The 25643-nt window shown below is 37.3% G+C and overlaps 1 protein-coding gene across 1 annotated transcript in view; it reads right to left on the reverse strand.

The window, feature by feature from the left end:
- Positions 1–25109, reverse strand: part of LOC127618373 (tyrosine-protein phosphatase non-receptor type 22-like) — a 33491-nt gene extending 8382 nt beyond the window's left edge. Inside the window, exons 1-20 of the mRNA XM_052090768.1 lie at positions 24676–25109; positions 14768–14876; positions 14304–14380; positions 13319–13414; positions 13082–13120; positions 12719–12790; positions 11378–11437; positions 11156–11298; positions 8378–8444; positions 8153–8230; positions 7749–7829; positions 7416–7531; positions 5724–6301; positions 5518–5607; positions 2977–3048; positions 2801–2872; positions 2572–2699; positions 2019–2046; positions 1797–1874; positions 1–63 (exon numbers count right to left, since the gene is read on the reverse strand). Of these exons, the coding sequence (XP_051946728.1) occupies positions 1–63; positions 1797–1874; positions 2019–2046; positions 2572–2699; positions 2801–2872; positions 2977–3048; positions 5518–5607; positions 5724–6301; positions 7416–7531; positions 7749–7829; positions 8153–8230; positions 8378–8444; positions 11156–11298; positions 11378–11437; positions 12719–12790; positions 13082–13120; positions 13319–13414; positions 14304–14380; positions 14768–14876; positions 24676–24777 (2149 nt within the window). The 5' untranslated portion in view covers positions 24778–25109. The remainder of the gene's footprint in view (positions 64–1796; positions 1875–2018; positions 2047–2571; positions 2700–2800; positions 2873–2976; positions 3049–5517; positions 5608–5723; positions 6302–7415; positions 7532–7748; positions 7830–8152; positions 8231–8377; positions 8445–11155; positions 11299–11377; positions 11438–12718; positions 12791–13081; positions 13121–13318; positions 13415–14303; positions 14381–14767; positions 14877–24675) is intronic.
- Positions 25110–25643: the final 534 nt, after the last annotated feature.

Genomic DNA, 25643 nt, shown 5'->3' on the forward strand with positions numbered 1-25643 from the left:
CTTTGTCCATGTCAAAAATGAAAGATTCTGGAGTCCTTTCAGGGAGCGGGGGAGTTGAACATTCTTTATGAAACAAAACAGCACAGCATACTGTGAGTCTATATGCATACTGAAAGAGTGAAATTGTAAGATTGTTTCAGAGGTCGGCTTATGTGGTGTCGGGAAGTGAAGTAAAACAGGAGAAGTAATGCTTGTTTTTTTTAAGCTGGCTGTATATTAAATTAATGAACTAAAATGATACTTGCGGAACTTCCAACTTCCTTTTTTTTTTTTTTTTTTTTTTGCCGGTTGTATAACAAACTTCATAACCTCAGCACAGTTTTGATTAAAGTACTATGGGAACGAGTTTACAAACATGTCACCTCAACGCTGCTTAAAAAGCCAACAAGCCACTGAACATAATTCTGTACATATTTTACAAGGCAAGTCTTTCAATAACAAGACATAGCCACACAAATGTTTTAGTACTGGGTGATTTGTTGATTTATATTAATTTTTTTAGAGATGCACCGATGTAAGAAGTGAATGGGCGCAAATATGTAAACATTCAAATACTCACTGTTTTAAAAATATAGCCACAAGATGTAAACAATATGCATTTAACATGAATATAGTGTGAAAAAACTTACTAATCTTTTCTGAGTAAAGATATATCTAATTTTACAATTTCGTTGCCAAGATTATGTAATGTCAATAAACACAAAACCCCTAAAATGACTGTAATAATGACTATTTAAACAACTTTACAGCTCAAATACCTTTTTTATTTTTAACAGAAGAATTAATGTAAGTGCTTTTATACAATTTTAAGCTTCACATTTCTGCCTTTTAAATTGGCCCCATTCACTTCCATTGTAAGTGCCTCACTGTAACCTCAATTTTTGCTTTTATTAAAGAAAAGGGCGAGTCAAAATAATTATTTGTGGTAATCAATATTATGCCACAAATGCTGGAGTCTGAGCTTAACTTGTATTGAACCTAAAATGTTCCTTTAAGAATATTCTTGATATTTTAGTGTTTTGTATGTAACTGAGACCAGTTACTCTGAAACATGGAAAACATGTTAGACATAGAGAATAAAGTTATTATTTACATTTTTTTTGAAGTGGTGTAATTAATTATCAGTGATTTGAAATGAGGAAGCATAAAAGAGCAGAAGAACCAAACTGGTCATCAGAAGATACTCTTCTAAATAATCAGATATCGTATTGGCACACACATTTTTTATTGGTGCATCCCTAATTGTTTTCATAACAGTTTTATTCTGACATTGTTTTTAGATACGTGTTTATAATATTGGTAAAACAGAGCATTTGAGACTATATTTGTATAACCTTATAATTGTATCTCTATTATATATATATATATATATATATATATATATATATATATATATATATATATATATATATATATATATATATATTCTTATATTTATCTTAGAATTATATTTCTACTTAACTAAAAAGTGAATAAATCATGAATTCTGTGTGGACAAATTTGAATCACAGATCTGAAATCAGCCAATCAGCTGAAATGGATCCCCCAAAAATAAAAAATATAAAAATAGTCTTTGAATTGTTTTTCTAGGCATCACTGTAGGTAGATGCATTTTAGCATTGCACTAAATACTGTGGATTTGCTTCTGATTAATGATGGCATAATATAGCTAAACACACACCATATCTGTAACTGTGGCCTCCAGCAGAGCATATTCTAACTTAAAGAAGTCTCTTGCAAAGAGTGCTACAATTTTGCACCATTCCCCTGTTTTCTTGGATGCATGTGAGTCTTACTGTGTGGAGGTTTGTGCAGCAGGGGAGGAGGGGTGTGACCTTCGATTGGAAAAGGGCTGAATGGAATAGATGGCGAGGCTGCAAAACAAGGAAATTGTCAGAAATATTCTGATCCTGTGTAGCTAAAATAAATAACTTGTTGGTGTGCTGTAGTGCATAGGCTCAGAAACCTTCTGCAAAATAATGCTGCAATTGTTTGCTGAATTTAGACACTTGACTTACCAGGAAGTGACATTCTGTGTTTTAAGCTCTGAAAGAAAGGAAATAATCCTGTTACTTTTCATTTTATTTACCATTTAAAATATATTTTGGTCTTTATTTTTTATTCTTAGTCTGGAACTTTCTTATTTTTTCCATATGATTTTGATTAATCCGTCCCCAGTTTGTTGCTTCTAGGATTATACTACAGTAAATGGACAAATTTACATGGTCTGTGCACCCAAACACCACACCCAAATGTGCTCGTTGTACATTTCAATTCAAAACATGGGCATTAATAGGGAGTTGTCCTCCATTTGTCCTCCATATGTTAATATAACAGCTTCTGGAAAGGCTTTCCACTAAATGTTTGAACAACACTTTGGTGAGATTAGACAAAATGTTTGCCTAAGGAAATTGCAAAGTGAATGCTTGATTTAATGCACCTTTTAGCTGAAATAGCTGTTAATTAGAAAGGGGTATTTGCATACTTTTGACCATGTAGTGTATATTTGCATTGCATGTACTCAAATGGATCCTTATTAGTCTATACATGGACATCCAAGCAAGAGCTCACCTTGCTCCTGGACCAGGATTGCTTCATATCTGTCTGAGCTTCAGATGTTTTCCCAGACCATTCTGAAGATTTCCCGACTCTCATTACAATATCCTGTAGCTTTTCCTGTGTTGCATTTTGTACCAAATCTGTTTGAAGATACAGCAGAATCAGTTAATGTACCAAAATGTGTTTCAAGGAAGTGATCTGATCAATTATTTTATGTCACCCATGCCCAGCATTGCCATACCCTTATCTGTGGCCAATTCAAAGGACTCTGGAGTTCTCTCAGGCAGTGGGGGTACAGGTGAGGGGGGGTTGTCTTTTTGGAGAAAGAGAAACATTTACATCTGCTGTCCATTGATGACCACTACACACAATTTTATACAGATTTTGAGAAATCTATCAGTTCTGTACACCGCTCACCTCTGTTGACACTCTCGGTGTCTGAATTGGTTGGAATGACCAATGTAAACTGGTCACTGCTTTCATTGATTTCTGGAAACAAAAGAACATTTACTGTACTACTGGATTTAATAGATCTCCTTTAACCTTTTGAGACCTGTGTGTGACTACTGTGTGCATTATTCATTCCTCTTTGATTTATAACTAGTAGCCCAAAAAAGGTTTTGCAATAGTGCAAAAAAAAAAAAAAAAAGATTTTCCTAAAATATGATGTCCACATATGTGGACAGTGGTATTAAATTGTGAATGTACATAATACCAAGCAGTAGAAAGTCAGTTTTTTTTATTTTTTATCAGATTGTTTATTATGTTTTCAGGAGTGTTGGTTATTTGTGTTTTTGAGACGTTACAGTCATTACATCAGAAATTAGCATAATTAATTCTGATGTAAAGTAATGGCCAGCATCATCCAATCATGTTAAAATAAAATTATACATTATAAATCCTGAATCTATGTACTGATTACCATTGTCCCATGTCTGCCAAACATGTTGAGGGCACCAAACATCATCTGCATCTTAAAAATGAACTTTTGACTTGATGTTGGGTTAAATGCACTTTGGAAAACTATAGGATGCTCCCCTTGGGGCAGTTGCACCGGCTATACGTAAGTTACAACTTAGCCTAGTTGTGTCGTAAATGGGCACTAAGTCACAATTTAGGCATAACTAAATATGTGAGTGTTGCACCATTAAACGTAGGTGAACGTAACACTACATATAAACTAAATATTTACGGAAGCCTCAGACCAGAAGTAACGGATGGAATAAAAAAGCAGACTGATATTTTATGACATCAATAGCTCATGTTTTGGTTTACAGGCTTCAGTCCTTTCGACAAATATGATGATGTTACATAACATAACATAAACATACATTTATGGGAGAAAGCATGTAAAAAAACATACTTCTTCAGCATGAAACCGATCTAATGGTGCACTTTCCTTTGTACTCCGCCCGGTGACAAGTTTTAACATATATTAAATATATAAGATATTAAAATGAATAAATGTCTATTTTTGTATTTATTTATTTATTGCCCTTATTCATTTTAGATTATTTATTAAATATTAATTAGTTATTAAATATTTTTATTTACATAGACTAAATATACCTTTAATGAAATGTACTTTTAATACATATCATATTTCAGTGGGGATATAATTTATTATAGCTGACAGTTACACGAGCAAACAATATTTGAACATCATCCGTAACAAGATCCAACTGTTATGACGGCTTTTTAACACTTCTGTTTACAAATTTGAAAACTGCTTATTGGATCAATATGGGTAAACGTCATATTATGCGACTACACATTACGGAGAGCTTACGGCCTACTAGTTCATTCTTGCTTTAAGAACAGTTGGTGCAACCAAATTAAGCCCTGACTTAGTTACAAACTATCTAGTAGTTACTAAGACCTTAGTGTGAACTTTAGGTCTCAACTTAAGTGAGACCTTATGCACAGCTGGTGCAACCCTACCCTGCTCCCTTATTATGGAATTTAAAAGCAGTGTGCCGTCTGTCCGCACTTGTCTCAGAACAGTTTAAAATGCAACTTATTTTCATCCTAACTCTGCATACAGCCTCTGAAAATGACATTTTGCAGCTTGGATGCATCCAATGATTCTCAGTGTGATAATGCTCAGTATATATAGGATATTTTAAGGAAAATTTTCCTATAGTCACATATGTTGTCATCCATATACCGTATTGCTATAAATGGATACAATAAAAAAAATGCTGTATCAGATGAAACTAGAGACTCTTTTAACTCAAAAATGGTTTTAATGTAAAAACGTAATGAGGTTTCTTACCAGATGTAATTTTGTTGCCGTTTCTCCCAAAGACAAACTTAGCTGAGATCGGTGCCATGTTGTTTTGTCACATGACTCTGTATGTCTAAAGTTTAACTCTTTATTTACTTCCTAGATACTCCTGAACTATGATCAGACAGTTTAATGAAATTAAATGATCATAGCCTATAGCGAAGCCAAAACATAATGTCTATGCAGAAGGACGAGGGGTCTCTGGAGTTTTAAGATGCACTTAGTAATTTATTCTTCATTAAAAATGTTTTTCCAGCCATATTAGTAGTTTAAGAAAAAACATTTTATTTTACAAGAAGCTGGTCTGTCTCATACGGGCCGACAAGATCATATGACCAGCCAAATATAAAATATTTTATCTCAGTAATCTATTATCAGAAACTTCCACTCACAGAATAAATTAATCATGGCTGACTGTGAATAGCGCATTTCTACAATGGCATCGCAAACTAAAAACAACTCATGCTTCTGCTGCCATATCATTCAGTGCAACATAAGCAGATAAAAAAAAAACACCTCTAATGCTAAGAAAAAGGGGCTGTAACTATATTTGATTGGTTAATGGCTTGAAATGTCAGTTGACAGAGATGAGAATGGATATTGTGTACACATTAACAGTGTAAACGGAATATCAAGTTGCTGTCACTTTCAAGTTTTTCAATTGGACTAACCATTTATTTCATCAGCCAGTATAAAAGACTCTGGGGTTCGCTTGGGCAAAGGAGGGGGAGAGTCCTCATCAGATGAAGGTGTACTTACACCTAAATACAAATTGAAAGGCACAAAATGATCAAGATTCAATGGAATAATTTTTGATAAAACAATTACACAGATCATACAGATACCTGCAGTGTCATTGTGTTTGAGGTTTGCATACCTTTGTCATTGCAGTCATGTTTTGGCATTTCTAAAGCCTGATTATTAAGTGCTAAATTTGGTATTGTGAAACTAGGGTTCTCAATCCATGTTCCAGGGGCTGGAGGCTCTATAACACCGAGACATTTGCCAGATGATTGAAACTCAGGACCAAAATATGGATCATCCACTGTGAGGCAGAGGCTGCTGGGGATAACAGGGTTGGGCTCTTCAGAAACAAGACTATCATCTTGGTTCTCTGCCCACTCCAAATGATTCAGACTTGGCTTCAGCTCTTGTACTAGGCTGAAAGGATAGTTTGAAAATGCAGCTTGAGGAGGATCAGTTTTGTGGCTAGTGGAAGGCTCAGAACTTTGAGTTTCACAGATCATAAAGTCTTTTTGAGGAGCCTGTGTTATGAATGGATTCTGGTCTTCTTTAATCTGGGCCCATTCACAAGTTGTATTAAACATTTCTGCAGGAGTATGTTTGGTGGAAACAGCTCCAGGGCTGAGTGGTAGTAAATAAGGCTGTGTCCACGGAGAGACTCTCTGAGTAATGTGATTGTGGTCATTCATAGGAATGTTCTTTTCAAAATTCCTAGTAGAAATATGAAAACAACCAAATCAACAGATTTCATTATGAGGCATCAGGATCAAGTATACACGTAATAAACCATTTTTATTAGCATTTATATTTTGCTCTTGTTTTTCCAGTAAAAACATTCTTAAAACAAGATACATGTTCTTGACATATTGGCAAACAATATATATATATATATTATTTTTTTTTGTCATATTTTAAGTATAAACTCTCAGCTTAAAGGAAGACTTCACCCAAAAATGACTCATGCATCCCAGATGTGTATGACTTTCTTCTGCAGAACACAAATTAAGATTTTTAGAAGAATATGTTACCTCTGCAGGCCCATACAATGCAAGTGAGTGGTGACCAGAATTTTTAAGGTGCATAAATGCAGCATAAAAGTAATCTATAAGACTCCAGTGGTTAATTCCATATCTTCAGAAGTTATATAATAGGTGTGGGTGAGAAACAGATAGTCATTTATTTTTTCTTTTTTTTTTACTATAAATCTTACAAAACAAAACCAGCCCCAACCAGATAGGCAGGAGGAATGAGAATCCCCAAAAATAAAAGAAGAAGAATGTGATTGTGAAAGTGGAGATTTATTGTAAAATATGACTAACATTGTTTTATCTGTTTCTCACCAACACCTATCATATTTCTTCAGAAGATATGGATATAACCACTGGAGTCTTATGGATTACTTTTATGTTGCCTTAAGTGAAATTTTGGACCTTCAGAATTCTGGCCACCATTCACTTCATTTGTGTTCAGTAGAAGGAAGGTTGTCATACACATCTGGGATGGCATGAGGGTGAGTAAATGATGAGAGACACCATTTTTGGGTGAACTATCCCTGTAACATGCAGAAACAACGAATGCCATCCTTAAAATATTTAAACTCTTTGGCACTTTCAAAACAGTGCTCTGTTTGTTTGAGCATCCTGACCAGCCTGACACCGCAACATTGACTCAAAATGGTGTGAGTTAAAGGTGGTCAGTTGTGCGACCAATGGCAGATGGGAGTGGAGAGGTCAATTATTTTTAGTGATGGTGGTGGGACAGAAATTACACACTTTCAGCTTTAAGATCTGGATAAATAGCATTAAAAACACAGGTGTCCTCTTACCTGTGTTCAGTCTGTAGCAACGCTCGAAAGTCAGTCCCCGTCTCTAAAACTGGTTCGCTGAAATCTGAGATCTCACTTTCACTGGTTGTGGGGATAGGTGAGGGAGAAGCTGGGACCTATTTTGATCATAAATGTTATTGAATTATTCATGATTCACTAAACCCAAATTTCCAACCTGCAACTGCTGTACAGCAAAAGTATTAGCAAATGCTCTGGCTGTGGCTCTCAGTGTATCATAATTGTAAAATTAAGTCTTTTTAAATTAAGGGAAATACTGAGGCTAATTTAAGTAATTAAATATGCATGCTGAGTAATCATGGTGCATTATCTAACCTCTTGGTTTGATTCATCCATTGCAGCCAAATATCTCTCAAACAGCAATTTAATGGTCCTGTATACCAACTCATATTGCTCCTAATAGACAGAGAGGAAAGGCAAGTTAGGGAAGCTCTAAGAAACAGGTTACTGTGTTGAAGTAGTTCCTGTTGAAACAGGAAGTTTGGGTGGTAAATTTTGAATGGCTTGTCCCTTATTAGGGACATTCTCAATCCAGAGAGCATCTGATTGGTCAAAAAATTGTATATCCCCAGAGTTCATGGTGAGTCATCAGTATTTTCCATCCATTTTCCCAGAAGATTGTAAATTTAAATTACATAAATCTACTAAAGGGTAATCTTTTAGGAGTAGATTTGCATAAATGCTTTATGGTGTCTTTAAAGTGAAACTGAATTGGTCACCTTAGTCTGAACCACAGAGGGCCGCTGTGTACGCATGTCCTTTACTAGATCAAAGATGCTGAAATTCTCCGGAATCATCTAAACAAGAGCAAATCTGATCAACATCCTGTCAGGTCAAAGAGTATAATCTGAACTTCAGTAAATTTGAAGGGATGTTTGTGCTTCTGTGATTTTTATGCCAATAAAATTCAAATGTCTAGAGAATGTTTTTGATTGGCTTCTTACCTGTCTATTTAGTAGATTCCAGGTATAGTCAATGGCGCACAATGCACCTGTTCTTCCACAGCCTGCACTGCAAATCCCAAAGATAAGGGACAGTCAAAACACAATGCTCTTTTATCAATAAAATAGCTTGAATTGGGAGACTTCTGCGCACTAGTGTGTAGTGTGCCATTTAAAGCATACTAAATGGCACTGCACTCTGGATTATCTTTCTGAACAGTAAACTGAAAACTGAAAGTTAGAAAAATCTTCAAATGTCTCTAGAAGTGTAATTGCATGTCTTGTGGCTTTTCTTCTAATAGTGTGATACTAAAGGCGGGACTTGAGGTGTAGCAGGTTGCAGGTTTCTTACACTAATGTTATTTTCCTTTTCAATTATCTCCTTTAACATGCCACTTGTTACTTGTGGCAAAACTGCCATAGTAAGCAAACGTGCGTAAAAGTATTGTTTTAATTTAAATGTCTTTTGAATGTTCTAAAGCTTAGTCAGACTACACTGAAAAAAAGGGAAAGCAGCTCTATTGGAAATGCTTAACCAGTACACTTGAAATCAACTAAATACATTTATGTTTGATATTACAACATAATTATATTGCGCAAAATCCAAATGATATTGAACAGTCGTCAAAAAGTGATATGATCACATTGTATAAAATGTTCAAATGGATTCAGACTTCTAACGGATGTTGTTCACTCAAAATTATTTTTACTGCTTGTACGATTAACTTATTTAAAATGAGCTAATGCATCACAATTCTTTAGCATTTGGTCTCAACTTAATTTAATTGTGTACGATCCATCTATGTTCACTTACTATGTGAATAATATTTGTTGCATCAATGTACTGCTGAAAGATGGGACTGGATTGGGAGAGTAAATTAAAAAATTAAGTATTATTTTCAACCCGATCTCATGAAAATGCTTACATAATTTACAAGTTGGCTATTTCGTATGGTCTCACACAATGTTGTTCGCATAAACTCGTGCGACTTGCATATTCCAGGATGTCTAATGTGGAAGTAAGTGTGAGTTCCATGCACGAGGCGTTAAGAACATACTTATTAATATCATGCCCTTACCCAAACCCCTTATCTAAACTAAACCAATCAGCAGAGTGTGTAAACATGACAGGAAGCTGTTGTGTGTGACAGAAGCAAGTAATTGTCGAGTATTAGATGGAAATGATGTCCAGCGACATCATTGGCTGTAGTAAAAATCGGAGGAATCAAACGAGTGAAGTCGCATGATATCATATGAATTAGCCAAATTTAGAAAAGTTGTACGAATCCTGATGATTTCGCCATGAGAGTGTGTTGGTTATTTGAATGTATTTATATGCAAAATGAAACACGTAGGAGACTTGTTAGTGTTTAATGTTCTGTTATTATGAGGTTTATGGGAGTTTCTATCATGTTAATTTTTAAGAGTTAAGGTTTAAGTCGAGGTTGGGTAATTACTACTGAAAAAAAAAGTGTATTACTTTTCTCATGAAGCAAATACTGACGGATCATCAGTATAATGACTAATTGGGGATCTGTGAACTCTCAGCAGCACCATACTTGTTAAACAGTATAAAAACATATTTCATATGCTAATCTAATTGTTGCCTGCTAGCAACAAACTGCAAGGTTCAATAGAGTTTTATTTAAGTTAGGTTAACTTAATTCATTTAGGTTTTCTATACATAAAAGTTTTTTTTCCTTCCCGTTTCTCCCCAATTTGGAATGCCCAATTCCCAAATCGCTCTAATTCCTCATGGTGGCGTAGTGACTCACCTCAATCTGGGAGACGGAGGACAAAGTTCAGTTGCCTCCGTGATTGAGACTGTCAATCTGCGCATCTTATCACTTGGCTAGTTGAGCGCGTTACCACGGAGACATAGCACATGTGGAGGCCCATGTTATTCTCCATGGCATCCATGCACAACTCAACACGCACCCCACCAAGAGCGAGAACCACACATTATAGTGATCACTGAGGAGGTTACCCTATGTGACTCTACCCTCCCTAGCAAACGGGTCGATTTGGTTGCTTGGGAGACCTGGCTGGAGTCAATCAGCACGTCCTGGATTCGAACTTGCAACTCCAGGGGTGGTAGTTTACAAAGTATTTGAGTAGAGCCTACATTTTAATTTTATATCAAAGAAACAAATTTTCATAATGCGGAACCGATGTCCATCATTTAATTAAGTCAACCAACAAAAACACTTTTTTAGTGTAGTTGATTGGTTGAGGTTTGTACAAACAATTAAATTCTAAATTATTATATAAGTTAGAATCAAATCAAGATCATGGCATTTGGCTGGCGAACAACCAATGCAACATATAATATTTCTGAGATAGATCTGGACTTTGCACATTAGGCTACATACTAAATGTTAAATTCATAAAGACTCATAATATTAGCATAATATTTAGTATTAAGCAAATATATGTTCTCATATTGCTGATTTTCTCGTTGCATTATCTGTCATTTTAACTTTGTGTTAGCAGTAGTAGATATGAGTGTTGTTGGTAAACCTCATACACATTTCCTGTAACAAAATGGTGGTGTTGTCTTAAAACAAAGATTATTTATCTTTAACTAGAGAGCACATTGTATAGTCAATTCATGGTTACAGATACAAACAGAAAGTGCCCTCCACCCAATACTGTATTTAATGACCAGCAAAAATGTTACATCATGGCCACAACAATAACTTCTGGTCTATTGAACAGCCCTCAAAAGCAAATGACAGAAATCATTCATCAGCAGCCCATATAAAAGCTAAAGGAATTCACCTGCAATGAATGCAGATGGGAACGTCCTCATGATTCTGGTAAATGCGCATGTCCTGCAGCAGCTGCAAGATTGCCGGAATAGAGTCAGGTACTCCATGATCTGGCCAGTTCACATAGTGCAGCTGCTTCAGTGTCCGGGACTCCTGGAAATAGTCAGGGTTATATATTTATTCTGAAAACCCAGTCATATTTTTCAGTTCAGTCAAGTCAAAGTAAGCTTACTTTTTTAAATGTCACCTTCAGTGTCCTTGTTACATATTCTTCCTTTTTCTCATCAGACTCCTGTAAGATCAAACAGGTGCATGGAATGCTCATCAGACCATTAATGTGAAGATATTAGTTTTGATAATTACAATAGGAATAGGCTCTCTGGAATAGGGTTCAGCAGGGCTAAAGGACCCCTGGTTAAAAGTCACTGGTTTTTATTTTCTCCCTAAACACTAAATAGCAACAAAAACAAAAACAACATTTTCCTGAACCATGCAGTCATAATGTGCAATGTCTAAAGGTTGATTTTGGAGTAATTTAACCTAAAATTTGATCCTTTTTCAAATGTTTCATTATTAATGAAGCTTGTGAAAATCCCCAAAATTATCAAATTTGTTTTGTGACAAAATACTTATTTGTCATGTTTTGTTCAAGGTGATTAAATCAAACGTTTTCCAATGATTGTCCAATAAGTGAAAGGGGCTCAAAGTGGGCTCAAGTTAGAATTGCTAACTGGCTCAAAAATCAAAAAGGTGAGCTGACTGTAGTACAATTTTAGAAAACGTAAATGGTCTGCACTTATATAGCACCTTTTTAACCTTAACAGTATTCAAAGCACTTTACACTGTCACTCATTCACCCATTCACACACACATTCATACAGCAATGGCAGCAGAGCTGCCATGCAAGGTGCTAGCCTGCCATTGGGAGCAACTTGGGGTTCAGTGTCTTGCCCAAGGACACTTCGGCATGTGGAGTCATGTGGGCTTGGATTCGAACCACCAACCCTGCGATTAGTGGCTGACCCGCTCTACCAACTGAGCCACAGCCCTTTCTTTCCTGGCATTCCTATCACTCTCACTTTTTCACTGTAGCGAAAGTTTGAATAAAATAATTGCTGCCATCTTGCGACTGTTTGCTGACAGTAGTAAAAATTTATGAAATTGAATATACTGTATTTGGAGGGCATAAAACTTTTATAAGCTACATAACGACCAACTGACTTCTGTATCCCTTATTATCAATCAAAAGTGAATAACTGTATAACGATCTGAACTACTGCTTAAAGATCCTATGTGCAAAAGTGCACAATTTGCAACTTTTACATTACATTTTTAGTTATATTTGTAATAAAGGTCAATGCACCAATAAAGTACGGTCATATTTTGTGGAAGAACGCTAATCAAACTAATCAGAACAATGTTTTTATTATATTACAATATTTGCATATATTAGTGTTTTAGATTTAGGGCTATTACACAAGGACTGAGAAGCAGGCTGGAGAAGACATCACTCAGCACAAATTAGACACAAGGACAGAAATGTGGTTTAAGTGAGGGAGGAAGCAGTTCTTACATAGTGTATGTTAAAGGGCTCACACACAAACACATCCTCCTTTAACTCTGGCCAGTAACGCTCACATTTTTTCTGAAAGAAAGAGGAAAAGTAGCATTTAGCTTAAACTATCGTATTCTATGAGATATTATACTTTGAACCAACAGTGCATGGCAGCACTGCAGCTTAACAGTTGTGAAATGGCGGGGGCTCAAGAAAAGAAAAAGTATAAATGTCATGCTGTCATGCTGGTACTTTGAATTTCCACACCATTCTAATGCAAGAAGGATGTGGTCAATATAATTGTTTACTTTATGACAGTAACTTGTGTAACTCTCAACATTTCCCTAGCAGGGTTTCTTCACTTTTTCAGTAACAACTTACCCTTCCCATTTCAAACTCTCGGCAAGCCATCACAATAACCTGCAGAGAGAGATATAGAGCAAACAGCATTTGATTTATCATTGAGGTGTCATTGTCATTGGTCAAGCACCAATATGAATTATTGCTTTGCAACATTTAAAAAAAGAAAATTAAGAAAGCTAATGTAGCAAATTGCACCTGCTTTTCCCAGGCAGTGAAATGGTCAAACAGTCATATGCTGCATAGTGAAGAGCTCACCTGCACGTTGTATTCCCACAGCATCCTCCAGAAGTCAAGAACAGTATTTGGCAGTGGGCCCTGTGTGGCAATGTATGCCCTAGTGCCCATAACCCCCTGAAATAAGTCAAGAACAGAAGTAACATTTACTGTAACAAAATTGACATAAATCCATAAAAATACCAGTTTTTGTGTATGTCAATACTTCTTTAAAGCATCACCTTTTCAATGCGTAGTTGTATCCTCTTTAAAACTGTTAAAGTATCGGATTTTGTCTACACTACATTTCAAAAATATATACAACTACTCATTCTTAACTACTATTTTCCACAATTTAGAATAATAGTATAGTCATCACAACTATGAAATAACTCAAATGGTAATATAGGAAATTTAGAATAAAAAAAGCAACAAAAAATATATAAATTAAATAATAATAATAATAAAAAAGCAAATCAAAATATTCTTTTATTTTAGCTTCTTCAAAGTAGCCACACTTTGCCTAGATTACAGATATGCACACTTTGGGCATTCTCTCAAAAAACCTGAAGTTGCCCTCATTAATGTTAATAAAGGAAACCTCTACGATGGGAAAAACATGGCACAGTACCATGAGCGCTCTGACTGACCTGAGAAATAAACAGAATTGAATGCTTTGGTGTTGTTTTTTTCAACAAAAGCAAAAAATCTCCCAATTATTTCATGTTATTCCAGATTGTTCTGCACCAGGTGAAGTTTCAGCAAATAAACGTTAAGGCAATGCTTTTACCATTTACATTTGTCTATAAAACAGAACTAATTTTAAGCATTTAAGCCTTTAGACCAAAAGGTTTCAAATGTCATGAGAAGCATTAATTCAGTTTAGTGTGTCAAACTTTTAACTGGTAGGGTATATTAGTGGATATATCATTATTGATTTTGTGGCATCCCTGTGTCTTTCATGAAATGGCAACATTTTGTGAAGATTTCAACTTTACCATATAACGAACTGACAGAACCCCCTTACCTTAATGAAACTAGCATTGATGTAGTCTGTGTCATGTTTGGATGTAATGAGGGAGAGCTTCACTCTGCTGTGATCAACTGTGTGGAAAATAAAGCCGTCAGCATATTCAGAGACATGCTCTCAATACAAATCACAATCACACGTCTTGGCTTTTTATTTATTTATTATTTTTTTTTTTATACCAGTGCATAAACTGTATTTCACATATCACATAAAATTTTAACCTCTCAAATTGATTTTCAGTCATATTTGTGTCTTTGACAATTTATAAAACATCATTTGTTGTATTGTAGTATCTCTCGTTACATTTTTTAAATAAAATATAAAATACCTGAATTGCAGTTTGATTAATAAACATGGCCAAAATACCTATTGAATGTGAATACTGTAGTATAGTATAGAATAGTAAAGTATAGTATATAATCACTTGTAAAAAAAGTAATGTATAGTAATGTCATACTCACAAGGTACAATGTCCTTGTATCTGTTCTTCTTCACATTATCCTGTTTGTCCGCAGCTGTGGTGGGGTAGGTTTTCTCTGCACGATACTTAGTAGACTGCCTCTTCAGTTTCTGTATTGACCATGTTACATACGATTCAGTTATCAATTTGTGCTTTAAAACTTCTGTATTCTTTTGGCTGAGTTTTATTTTCCGTTCATACAGATATTTACTCAAGCCACAAGTTTGTGGCTCAAAGTGCTCCAAGTTACTTTTTATAAGAAATCCACTACATATTACTAATTACTTCTCTAAAATTGTAATTAGATTACTGTACTCATTACTAGTGTTGGGTAAGTTACTCTAAAAAGTAATTAATTACTAACTACTAATTACATCTTCTACAGTGTAATTATATTACTCTTTCTGAAAAGTAATTTCATTACTTATTACGTATTACTTTCTAAAGCCCTGATCAACCTCGACCAGATGAAAAATACAAGGATAGAGATGAAACTGGTCTTTTAATTCTTTCAAATAAATCATAAAATCAAATAAATGATTCATGAACTGACCAAAGAATTTAAGGGGGCTGCATTAAATTAGAAAACATACATTTTAACATTAGACGTTAAATTTTGATTTTAAATTCACTTTTTTTTTTTAATATAGAATTGTTTTAGAGTCTATACACAGTATTTAACACTATTACATCAGAAGGAACTGTAATTAAATTACTGAAAAAGTAAGAGAAATCCCTTACTTTTTTCAATGAAAAAGTCATTTTATTACAGTAATTCATTACTTGGTAGTGCATTACACCTGCAATGCATTTCCTACTTGTTACTCTCAACACCATGCATTTTCATCTTATGTAATTGTAGCCAGCTGGTAGGTAGCTGTGCAGTGTGTAAACCCCACTAGCGATGGACATTAGAGGCTGTAGCCTTTAGCCTCCTTGTCTTAACATTTAGCCAGCATGTCAAGTCTTACAGACTAATGTTTATAGACCTGAGGCAAACATTTGTCAAAACTAGATAGGTTTCGCTGTGTATATGTGAGTCTATGTGTCTGCCACACCTGATTGTGGGATAAGTCATCGCTCTCCTTTTGATCTGTGAGCACAAGCACTTTGAAACCTGACCAAAAGACTTTCCAACCACAGCTTAGCTTTGTCACAAAGCATTATGAGAATTTTTTTATGTGAACAACAAGCAATGAGAAAATATAGCAAGCTGAGTATTTACCATAGGATCTCTGTGCAGATACAGTCAGAACTACATGTGAGGAACAAGTCATCACAGGAAGGAAACCCTTCAAACATAAGTTTTAATAAAAGTTTGACCTCTTCATGGACAGTAAGATTGGACATACACATTTCTCTACATTAATCTACATATGTTTATTCCCTGCTAAAAAAGGCCAACTTGGACCATCAGTGGTGGACCACAATAGTCAGCAAAAAATGCTGGTCAATCAGCACAGTATTTCTGATGAATTTCTAAGTTCAACAAGATGGCACTGTAGATGGCCGCCTCGGTGTGGAGTGCAATTCTTTTGTTTGTTTTTGTTAGTTTGCCCTGTGTTTAGTAATCTTTTTCCAACCAGTTTTTCCAGTGACTAACAGCTGAAATTTCAACAGCGTATACCAGACAATCTTTCCCCGGTTTTTGACTATTCGGATGCTTTGCTGGACATTTTAGTCAGAGGCGCAGCTGTGCTGTTCAAGAGACACAGGCGAGGGAGACAAGCTCTGTTGGTGTGGCTTTCGAACAACCCTGGCAAGTATTAATCTAGCAAATCTCTACTCTCTTCTTAACAAAACAGACAAACTACATCTCCTCACTCGTACAAACAAGGAATTTTCATCCTCTGCTGCCTTGTTCTTCACAGAAATCTGGCTGAGTTAAGCAATTCTGGACAGCGCATTACATCTGCCGGGCTTCCAGCTATTCAGAGCGGATCGCATCACGGATTTAACAGAAAACAAGAGTTGGTGGAACATGCTTTTATATCAATGAAGGTTGGTGTACAGATGATGTGCTGTACTAATTTGGAAGTGCTCTTTATTAACTGTAAGCCTTTTTGAAACCTCTCTACAATAACGGCAATATTCTAATATTGGCTATGGTGTTTGAGCCCCGCCTGTTTTTGTGCAAAACTGTCCGCTAAAAAAACAGGTGCCCATTTCCTCAGAATTTCTTTCTTCAAAACAGCAATCATCTATTGTCTAGAAGCCCTCTAACTTCGGCATCGATATACACGAGTCAGCGGGCGGAATCTTCATGGAAACACTTTACGCTCCCTGCAGTGTTCCGGCCAACATCACACCACCTCCCTGATTGACGCTTCGCTGGTGAATGGGCTTCAGCATGCTGATTCCCCACAGCGCTTCAGCAGGGTTTGTGTATCCTTACAAAGCAATTGTATATTGTGTATTGTATATAGCGTGATATAAATATATATTCATTTATATATTTATATATCTAAAAGAGTCATTTACGTGTTCGCATGTTTTTAAAGATCTTCTGTTCTGTAAGTGTTCCTTGTGCGAGTGGCACATCTCGCCATCAGATCAGCAAAAGAGCTGTGTTTACTGTCTGGGCTGTGCCCACGCAGAGTGAGCTCTCATGGAGACAGACTGTCCTCACTGTGAGGGCATGAGTCTCTAGATGCTTTGCTCATGAATTACCCTCGTTCTGAGGGACGATTCAGGCTCACGCACCCTCCCACCCACCTCTTCTGTGAAAGCCGAGGATGCACACGAGGAGGCACAGCAGGGCGCAAGGTCGAGCAGGATGACTTTGTGGTGGTCCTCGTGGCAGCACGCGGCCCACAAGCCCCTCAGTCTCTCCGAAGTGCATGTTTTCCGATTTGCTATGTGTGAGACAAGCTCTGACCTTCTGAAAGAGTGGGTGGCCTTGTCTCGTGCAGCGGTTCTGACGCTGGGGATGATAATGATGAAGGGTCAACATATATGGCTGACCCTCACAGAAATGCTCCAGTGTCTCTAGCTGGCCTCTTTGGCGGCACTGTGAATAAATTTGCAGAGCGTTACGTCGCAATCACGCCAGTTTATGTATTAGTAAATCACAGCTGGTTCGCCCTCGCTCTTTTTTTTAGCCAGCGCCTGACTAAAAGCCCCATACCTGCTGCCTCACCGGTACTTGTGTATCAGCACACGCAGCAAAAGTGCTCCTGACAGGCACAACCCTTTGAAGCGGAAAGCAGAGCCTGCGGTTCCCTCGGGGTAAAAAGGCTCGATTGGAGACACAAAACACTGTTCCCCATCTCCCCACTACTGGTTGTCAGGAAAGGAATGTTGTTGTTCACAATAGATGCTTACACATTCTCAAAAAAGAGCCCTTTTCCTCTTCAAAGCACAAACATTTTGTACAACCACTTCCCTAAAGTGAGCATCGCATCATATCATACAGTGAGCAAATAAAATTGCCCTCTGTCCCATTACACGGGTGCATGGCGAGCCCTGACAGGTATTTCAGAATGGGTGCAAAAAACAATCGAACATGGTTATACGATCCAATTTGCATGCCGGCCACCCCATTTCAATGGCATTCTGTCTTCCACGGTTTCACCCGAATATGCGCCAGTGTTGCAAGCCGAAATACACATTCTCATCCTGAAAAACGCAATAGAGATTGTGCCAAATTGTCAAGCACAACATGTTATTTACTTGTTCAAAAGAAAGACAGCAGACTATGGCCAATCCTGGATCTGAGACATTGAAATCACACACTCAGTGTGCCCATTCAAAATTATTATTCAGAAGTGGATCTTATAACATGTACGCCCACACGATTGGTTTGCGTCGATAGATCTGAAGGATGCATACTTTCATATCTAAATTGTATGACATCACAGGATGTTTTTGAGATTTGTATTCAAGGGAACAGCTTATCAATTCAAAGTCCTGCCCTGGCTCCTCGCACATTCACGAGGTGCATCGATGCAGTTCTCGCCCCTGTGACTGAGTGGTGTATGCATCTTGAACTACCTCGACAATTGGCTGTTACTGGCCCAATCAGAAGCTCTGTTATGCCAGCATAGAGACTTACTGCTTCAGCATCTAAACAGCTTGGGCCTCAATGTAAACTGGGCGAAGAGTACGCTCTTCCCCCAGCCAACAAATCTCCTTTTTGGGAGTCCACCTCGACTCCATGAGTGGGCGCACGCACCTCATGAGCATACGCGTTCAGGCCATTCTACAGTGTCTGTCTCAGTTCAAACTGGGGAGAGCACTTCCTCTGAAGCATTTTCAGAAAGCATTGGGATTTATGGCGGTGGCATCCTCCATCATCCCATTAGGTCTCTTACACATGAGACCTCTTCGGTGCTGCATGCCACAACATGCTTGGTGCCAAGGGTGCATGCGCATCACTATATCCTGCTGCTGTATAGCTGCTTTAGCACTATGGACAGCTCTTGCATTTTACCAGCTAGGTGTCGCGCTGGGTCAAGATGCCACGTGGAAAGTGGTGACTACGGATGCATCCAACACGGCTGTAATTCTCCTTCAATACTATTGGTATTATGATAAGATGCTTTTTATCTCTGTTTTGTTGCTGTTTTGTATTGTTGTGCACTGGGAGCTCCTGTCACCAAGACAAATTCCTTGCATGTGTAAGCATACCTGACAAATAAAGCTGATTCTGATGAAGCTGGTTGGTCAAGGAAGACTTATTGGTTAAGCTATTTAAGAGACCTCTATAGGGTGACCAGCATTTGTACTAGCATCCAAAACACGACATATGCTGGTCTTTCCAACACCGAATATGGTTTTGTGTCCATCCGCACAGTTTTTCAATTGTTTCTCTATGTAAAAATCAGCTAGATTTGAATGTTGCATTTTTAGACGATGTGTTAACTTTCTCAAGATACCTGCTTCTATTCTGTTCATGCCGCTGTGTCTAGCATATTAGAGAAAGTGTGCATTCCGTGTGAACAGACCAATACAAGACCAGTAGTTCTGCTCTCATCAAAGGAACTTGCCCTGCCAAATATACAGTATCTCTTCCTGCTAAGAGCTGAGTTTAAAGACTAGTGAGTGACTGAAATCACTCATTCTGCCAGAGGCTGGTTGTGGCTCACACTGAAACTTTGTTTGGCAGGTTGCCAGTTTGACAGAGATAATAAAGCTAAGGATGTCTAAGGAAATTGTTAACCCAGTGCCATGTAACATGAATATTTAATAAGGTAAGCACTTAGGCAGTTTATGATTGGTTTTCTATTGCTAAATAACTTGCCATTACATTCTACTCACCATACTCTACTTTGGTATACTCTATAGAGTATACTGTACTTTGGTACCACAATTCTGTGTTAGTGACAACAATTCATAACCCAGGGTTAAAAGAGTTGTTATTCCCCTTTCACAATTAAAAATGTGAAACATTGATTTACAAAGGGTTAAAAGATGTTTAAAAAGACAAAGCCCTGAGTTAAGTGGAGTGTAAAAAGCACTTTAAAGTACTTTCAATCAAGCCCATGAGTAGTGAAAGCCCACATGTGATTGAGAAAACAGGCAACAAACAGGGCCAACAGGGCTTTCCCTCTGGCTTGATTTCAGATTGAGAATGTCTGTATAAAGGCACAAATCGTTCCTCACAGTCTGCGAACACTGTGAAGCTGCCCAGAACTATAACAGGCACTCTGTAGCAAATCATTCAGTCTGGACGACAGAACCCTTTTTTGTTCTGCATATCATAGTACGAGCCCATAATGGCAAAGAAATGATACAATCTAGGTGGCACTTGAGATGTGAGGGTGTGGCAAATGCTCACAGAATTGACACTTCTTAGTACATTATGAATGATATCATAGTTAAAGCCTGAAACTTGGTGATAGACATTTAAATCTAAAGTGTGCAATTTTTCAATGTTAAAATTCCTTTTCCTTTCCCAACATCATATACATGGACAATTCTAAAAAAGCAATTTGTAGTTTGATTTTCCCCAAAAAGTGTAAAAACTGTGACTCTCAAAACGGGCACTCTCAAAACATTGCTCTGTTTGTTCATTTCAAACAGTTTTGTAAATTTTGAGCAGCATACTGTGTGAGTGTTCTAGAAACCTGTTTGAACACAATGTTTAGTTTTGCAATTTCATTCGGTGATGATAGTGGCACATAAATTCCACACTTCAGCTTTAAGCCTAGGGAATGGCATGATAGCATGTATCGTGCATACCTTGCTGACAATCTTGTAAGCAAAGGTTGTGTGGCTGCATATACAACATAAGTAAGGTCTCGTTCAAAACATGGTCCTCAGAATGCTTCTTTGTAGACCCTGAGAACCAAACACTTGACATTAGTTAAACTCTAGTTCCTATTGCTCAAATAGTAGGCAATAGCTCTGGCAACACAAAGGTCATGGGTTCAATTACCAGGAAACTCATACTGAGAACATGTGAATGCACTGTAAGAGACATCTGCTGTGTGAATAAATATAAATGTAATTAAAACAACACACTATTTAATTGCTGCATTCTTAGGTGTGTCTAGTGACACGCAACTCTGGATGTGTCCGGCAATCATGAAAAACATCCTCTCAGTCACATTAACTTCACCCATGGTATATATCGCTGCTGACATAAGAGGAAAATAGCACATGTATGGCCTTGTGGAGACATAACTAAGCAACATTGTAAAAGATGACTATACTGTATATGTGGCTTTTAGGGCTATAGAAGACTCACAATGTTGGAAGTCTTATTTAATGGAATGTTCCAGGTTTAATACAAGTTAAGCTCAATCTACAATATTTGTAGCATAATGTTGATTACCACAAAAATTATTTTGACGCTCTAATTTTTTTTTAAAACAAGCAAACTTTGTGGTTACAGTGAGTCACTTACAAAAGAAGTGAATGGGATCAGTCCATACATTTTCAAATACACACTTTGTCAAAAGTATAGCCACAAGATGTAAACATTATACAGTAATCATGTTCACATGATTTTAGTGTGATAAAATCAGGCATTTACTACCGTTACAGCCTTTAACAGATTACAAAGTTTAACTGCATAATGTTGTCATGACAACAAAGTTGAAATATTGTATATATCACACAAGAATATTAAGCAATTTTATCTCATTAATATCATGTGAAAACATATAATGTATACATATTTTGGCTAGACTCTTAAAACGGTGTGTGTAACGAAGTTCAATGGAAAGGAGGAGGCGAGAAGTGGCTTAACAATATAAATAATAGTTTACTAACAAACTTAAACAAAAACACAAACACATGTCGGGCAACTGCCCATAACTCTCTCTCTCTCTCCCTGGAACTGCTGCCTCTGCCCCTTTATCCCTCTCGAGGGTTTTATTCAGATTTTTTTTATTCGTTTTATTAGGTTTAATTAGGGGCCGTGTGTGCAGCATCACGACCCAGCCCCGCCCTCCTCCCTGCCACACTCCTCCCTCCTACACAACTCCCTCCTTTCTTTAAGGCCGAGGATCCCCAACCAGCTACATCCCCTCCTAATTTCTGGGGGGTGTGCCTTCCCGGCCCTGTCTGCCGGCATGTCATACCCGCCTCTTTGGACCTGGGAGGGTGACAAGGGGAGGGAAAAACAACAACAACAACAACAAAAAAACAAGAGGGAAAGGCCAACAAGAAGCGAGAGAGAGAGAGAGAGAGAGAGAGAGAGAGAGAGAAACATACTCGTCGGTTTTCCGATATGGTGTAGCCTGGTCCTCGGCCACTCTTCCACCCTCTAGTGGATGACAGCCGCATCACCCCTGGCGGATCAGAGGCAGTCCTCCGGCCCCTAGCTGACTGAATACCCTGCCGTGTTTTTTGTGGATGGAAGGGGTATCCCCCACCCCTGGCAGCAGTTCTCCCCACTCCAGACGGTCAGCCAGGAGCCCCTCCTCCCCTCGCAGTTGGCGGCCGTTCCTCCGATCTCAGGTGGCCGGGCTCCTCCATCCCCCGCGGGTGGCTGCGGCTGCTCCATTGGGATGGATGGTAGTGGCGAGGACTCTACCACGGCGCATCCCTCCTCCTTCCCGGATTGCAGCGTCAGTGTAACGAAGTTCAATGGAAAGGAGGAGTCGAGAACTGGCTTTACAATATAAATAATAGTTTAATAACAAACTTAAACACAACCACATGCCGGGCAGCTGCCCATAACTCTTCCTGAAACTGCCGCCTCCATTCGCCTTTATCCCTCTCTAGGGCTTGATTAGCCTTATTAGGGTCGGGTGTGCTGCATCACGACCCGGCCTCGCCCTCCTCCCTACCACAGTGTGTATTTAATGTTTATTGACTGGTCCCATTTACTGATAGGCTGCATTTATTTTTAATTGAATGTGCCTTACTATAACTGTTGTTTTTTTCTTTTTATAAATAAACAAGAAATGTGGTAATCAACATTATACCACAAATGCTGTCAACTGACCTTAACTTGTATAACCCTGAACATTCCTTTAACTATTGCTGTTAGTCTATTAACAGGGTTGTGGAGCAAGAAAATACATGTAATGGGATTATGTATTTAATATACTAAATATTAGTAACTGTATTCCACTACAGTTTAAATAGTTGGTAATCAGAATACTGTTAGAAATTCAAAAAGTATCTTGATTACTGAAGATTACTTTGCCCTTTATTGTAATTTGTTTCATTTAATATTTATTCTATTCAGTTGGAAAACATTTATCAATGTAAATGATGTGATCCGATGAGCTTTTGAACAGAGGTGAAACAATTTCTTATGACTTGTTCATTCATATGAGTGATTTCACACTGTTGTGAATGAAAAGGTGGATACGATGTCATTGAGGAACGTTCCCTTGGGAGCTTAATAGAGTAGCTACAACGTGTTTCTAAAGTTTGACAAAAACCGTTAGAAACACTTTAACAGATCAAACAGAAATCCAATAAATACAAGATAACATGCCTTGTTAGGGTATTTTTAAAAGAAATACTAACCAATGTAGCCTTTAACATCATGTAGAAAGCTACAAATAATATATTTTCTGCCTTATTCTATGAACAGAATCCACATACGATCAGAAAAGAATGTTGTTGTGTACACTCTGTGGGATTTTAACGTTTGGAGCAGCAAAAAATGGTTAACCTTGTGTAACTGCCATGTGAAGATTTAGCTTTATGCTAAGCTAAAATGCTATCAAGCTTCATTATATTTTATAATGAATTTTTTAAAGAAAATTCACATTATAGCATAATGTTTTTTCTCTAATAAGACCTTTGATATTAGGTCAAAGATTTAATGCAAACATTATATTCTTAACGAGAATTTAAGTATTGTTTTCCCGTAAAAATATTTAAAACAAGATAAATGTACTTGAGTAGCAATAAAAAAAATTCAGAGTATGTATTTTTACAGTGAAGTGTGTTTTCTTACTTTATTTACTTGTTTATAGTCAAAACAGTGAACAAAAAATGAAAAATACTGACCTTGAGTAATCTAATGGGCTACCTTACAGAATACATTTTACAGCATGTATTCTGTAATCTGTAGCAGAACATTTTTTAAAAGCAACCTTAAAAACCCTATCTATTAATAAACAATAAACTTGAATGGATGAAACCTTTTTTTTTTTTTGAAACTCAAAAAGAGCACTGCACTGTACTGAGAAGAGGAAGTCTATACTAATACATTTAAGCTGTTACATTTGCTCAGTGGCCAGACATATTGGGGAGTATAACGTATTTTTGCTGTGTATAAAGTATTTTTGTTTTCATCATCACACCTTAACGGAGGGTGCAAATACCCACACAAATACAAAGTGTATATATATATGAGCACATTGACACCCTTTACCACTATGAATCAAGAGATCAGTATTGACTCACTAAAGTAAATAAGTCACATTCTCTACAAAGTATTTTCTTTTTCTCTAACAGACCCCAGTTTTGAAATTTGTCTAGTCAAGACAAACTTACCAGAAACTCTCCAGCAAAGCCGTTCTCTGGTCCCTCTCCTTCTGCTTCCTTGCTTACAATTTGAGCCAATATGCCCTTCAGAATCTGGGCTTGGGGGTCCATGGCATGATGTGCACAAACACTTCCTCCGTCATGTCAGAGATTAGGGGTGATTAATGGGTTTCTGAAATGAGGGCATTTTTCACTCTCTTTCTCTCTTTATTCTGTGGTCCTTTTCTGTTGTGGGTCTGTGCTCAAGTTGAGGAACTGTCTGATGTGTCGTCACGGAAGCAGTGGCAGCAACAGTTAGCAGGTTCTGTGGTCAAATCTAAATATCACTATGACCCTCCTCTCTCAATCTCTCACTTTAGTCTCTCTCACTTTTTTATAATTGTTACATACCTTGTTGCTTGTCATTTGTTTTCTGTCTGTGGACTCCCTCTTTCTCTCTCTTTTTCTATGTCTCTGTCTTTTTTCTGTCCTACACTTTGTAACACAATGTCTATGAGCCTATACCCTCCACACAGGAAGCATTTGTGGGTGGGTGTTCTTGTGTCTGAAAAAGAAATAGTGCATGAGTGAAATACTATCATTGCTCAAAGCGGCCAAGCTTGTTTGATGACATTTCCAGCAGATGAAGAAGAACTAGAATTTCGAGCATGGTTAAATCTAGTCAGACCAGAGATACCCTTGTGGGTAAGCAGATTTAGCAATAATTGGGGAGTTGATATGGCATGGAAAGCAGTGACAGTGGCATGACATGCTATATACCATCTAAAACTTTTATATATTTTTCTTTTTTCTATATACCATCCAAAACTCTTTTGAATTCTTTTGTTATTATAAGCCTATACATTCAGTTTTTATGGCCTCCTATTTGAGGGACCGCATAGAATATTTGTACTGGTAACACTTTAATGTTCCCTTTGTTAAATCATTGAAATGTTGTTATAACAACATGCATAAAATGGGTGCCTCACGCAATACCT

The sequence above is a fragment of the Xyrauchen texanus genome, chromosome 25, assembly GCF_025860055.1.
Source record: "Xyrauchen texanus isolate HMW12.3.18 chromosome 25, RBS_HiC_50CHRs, whole genome shotgun sequence".
NCBI classification, from domain to species: Eukaryota; Metazoa; Chordata; class Actinopteri; order Cypriniformes; family Catostomidae; genus Xyrauchen; species Xyrauchen texanus.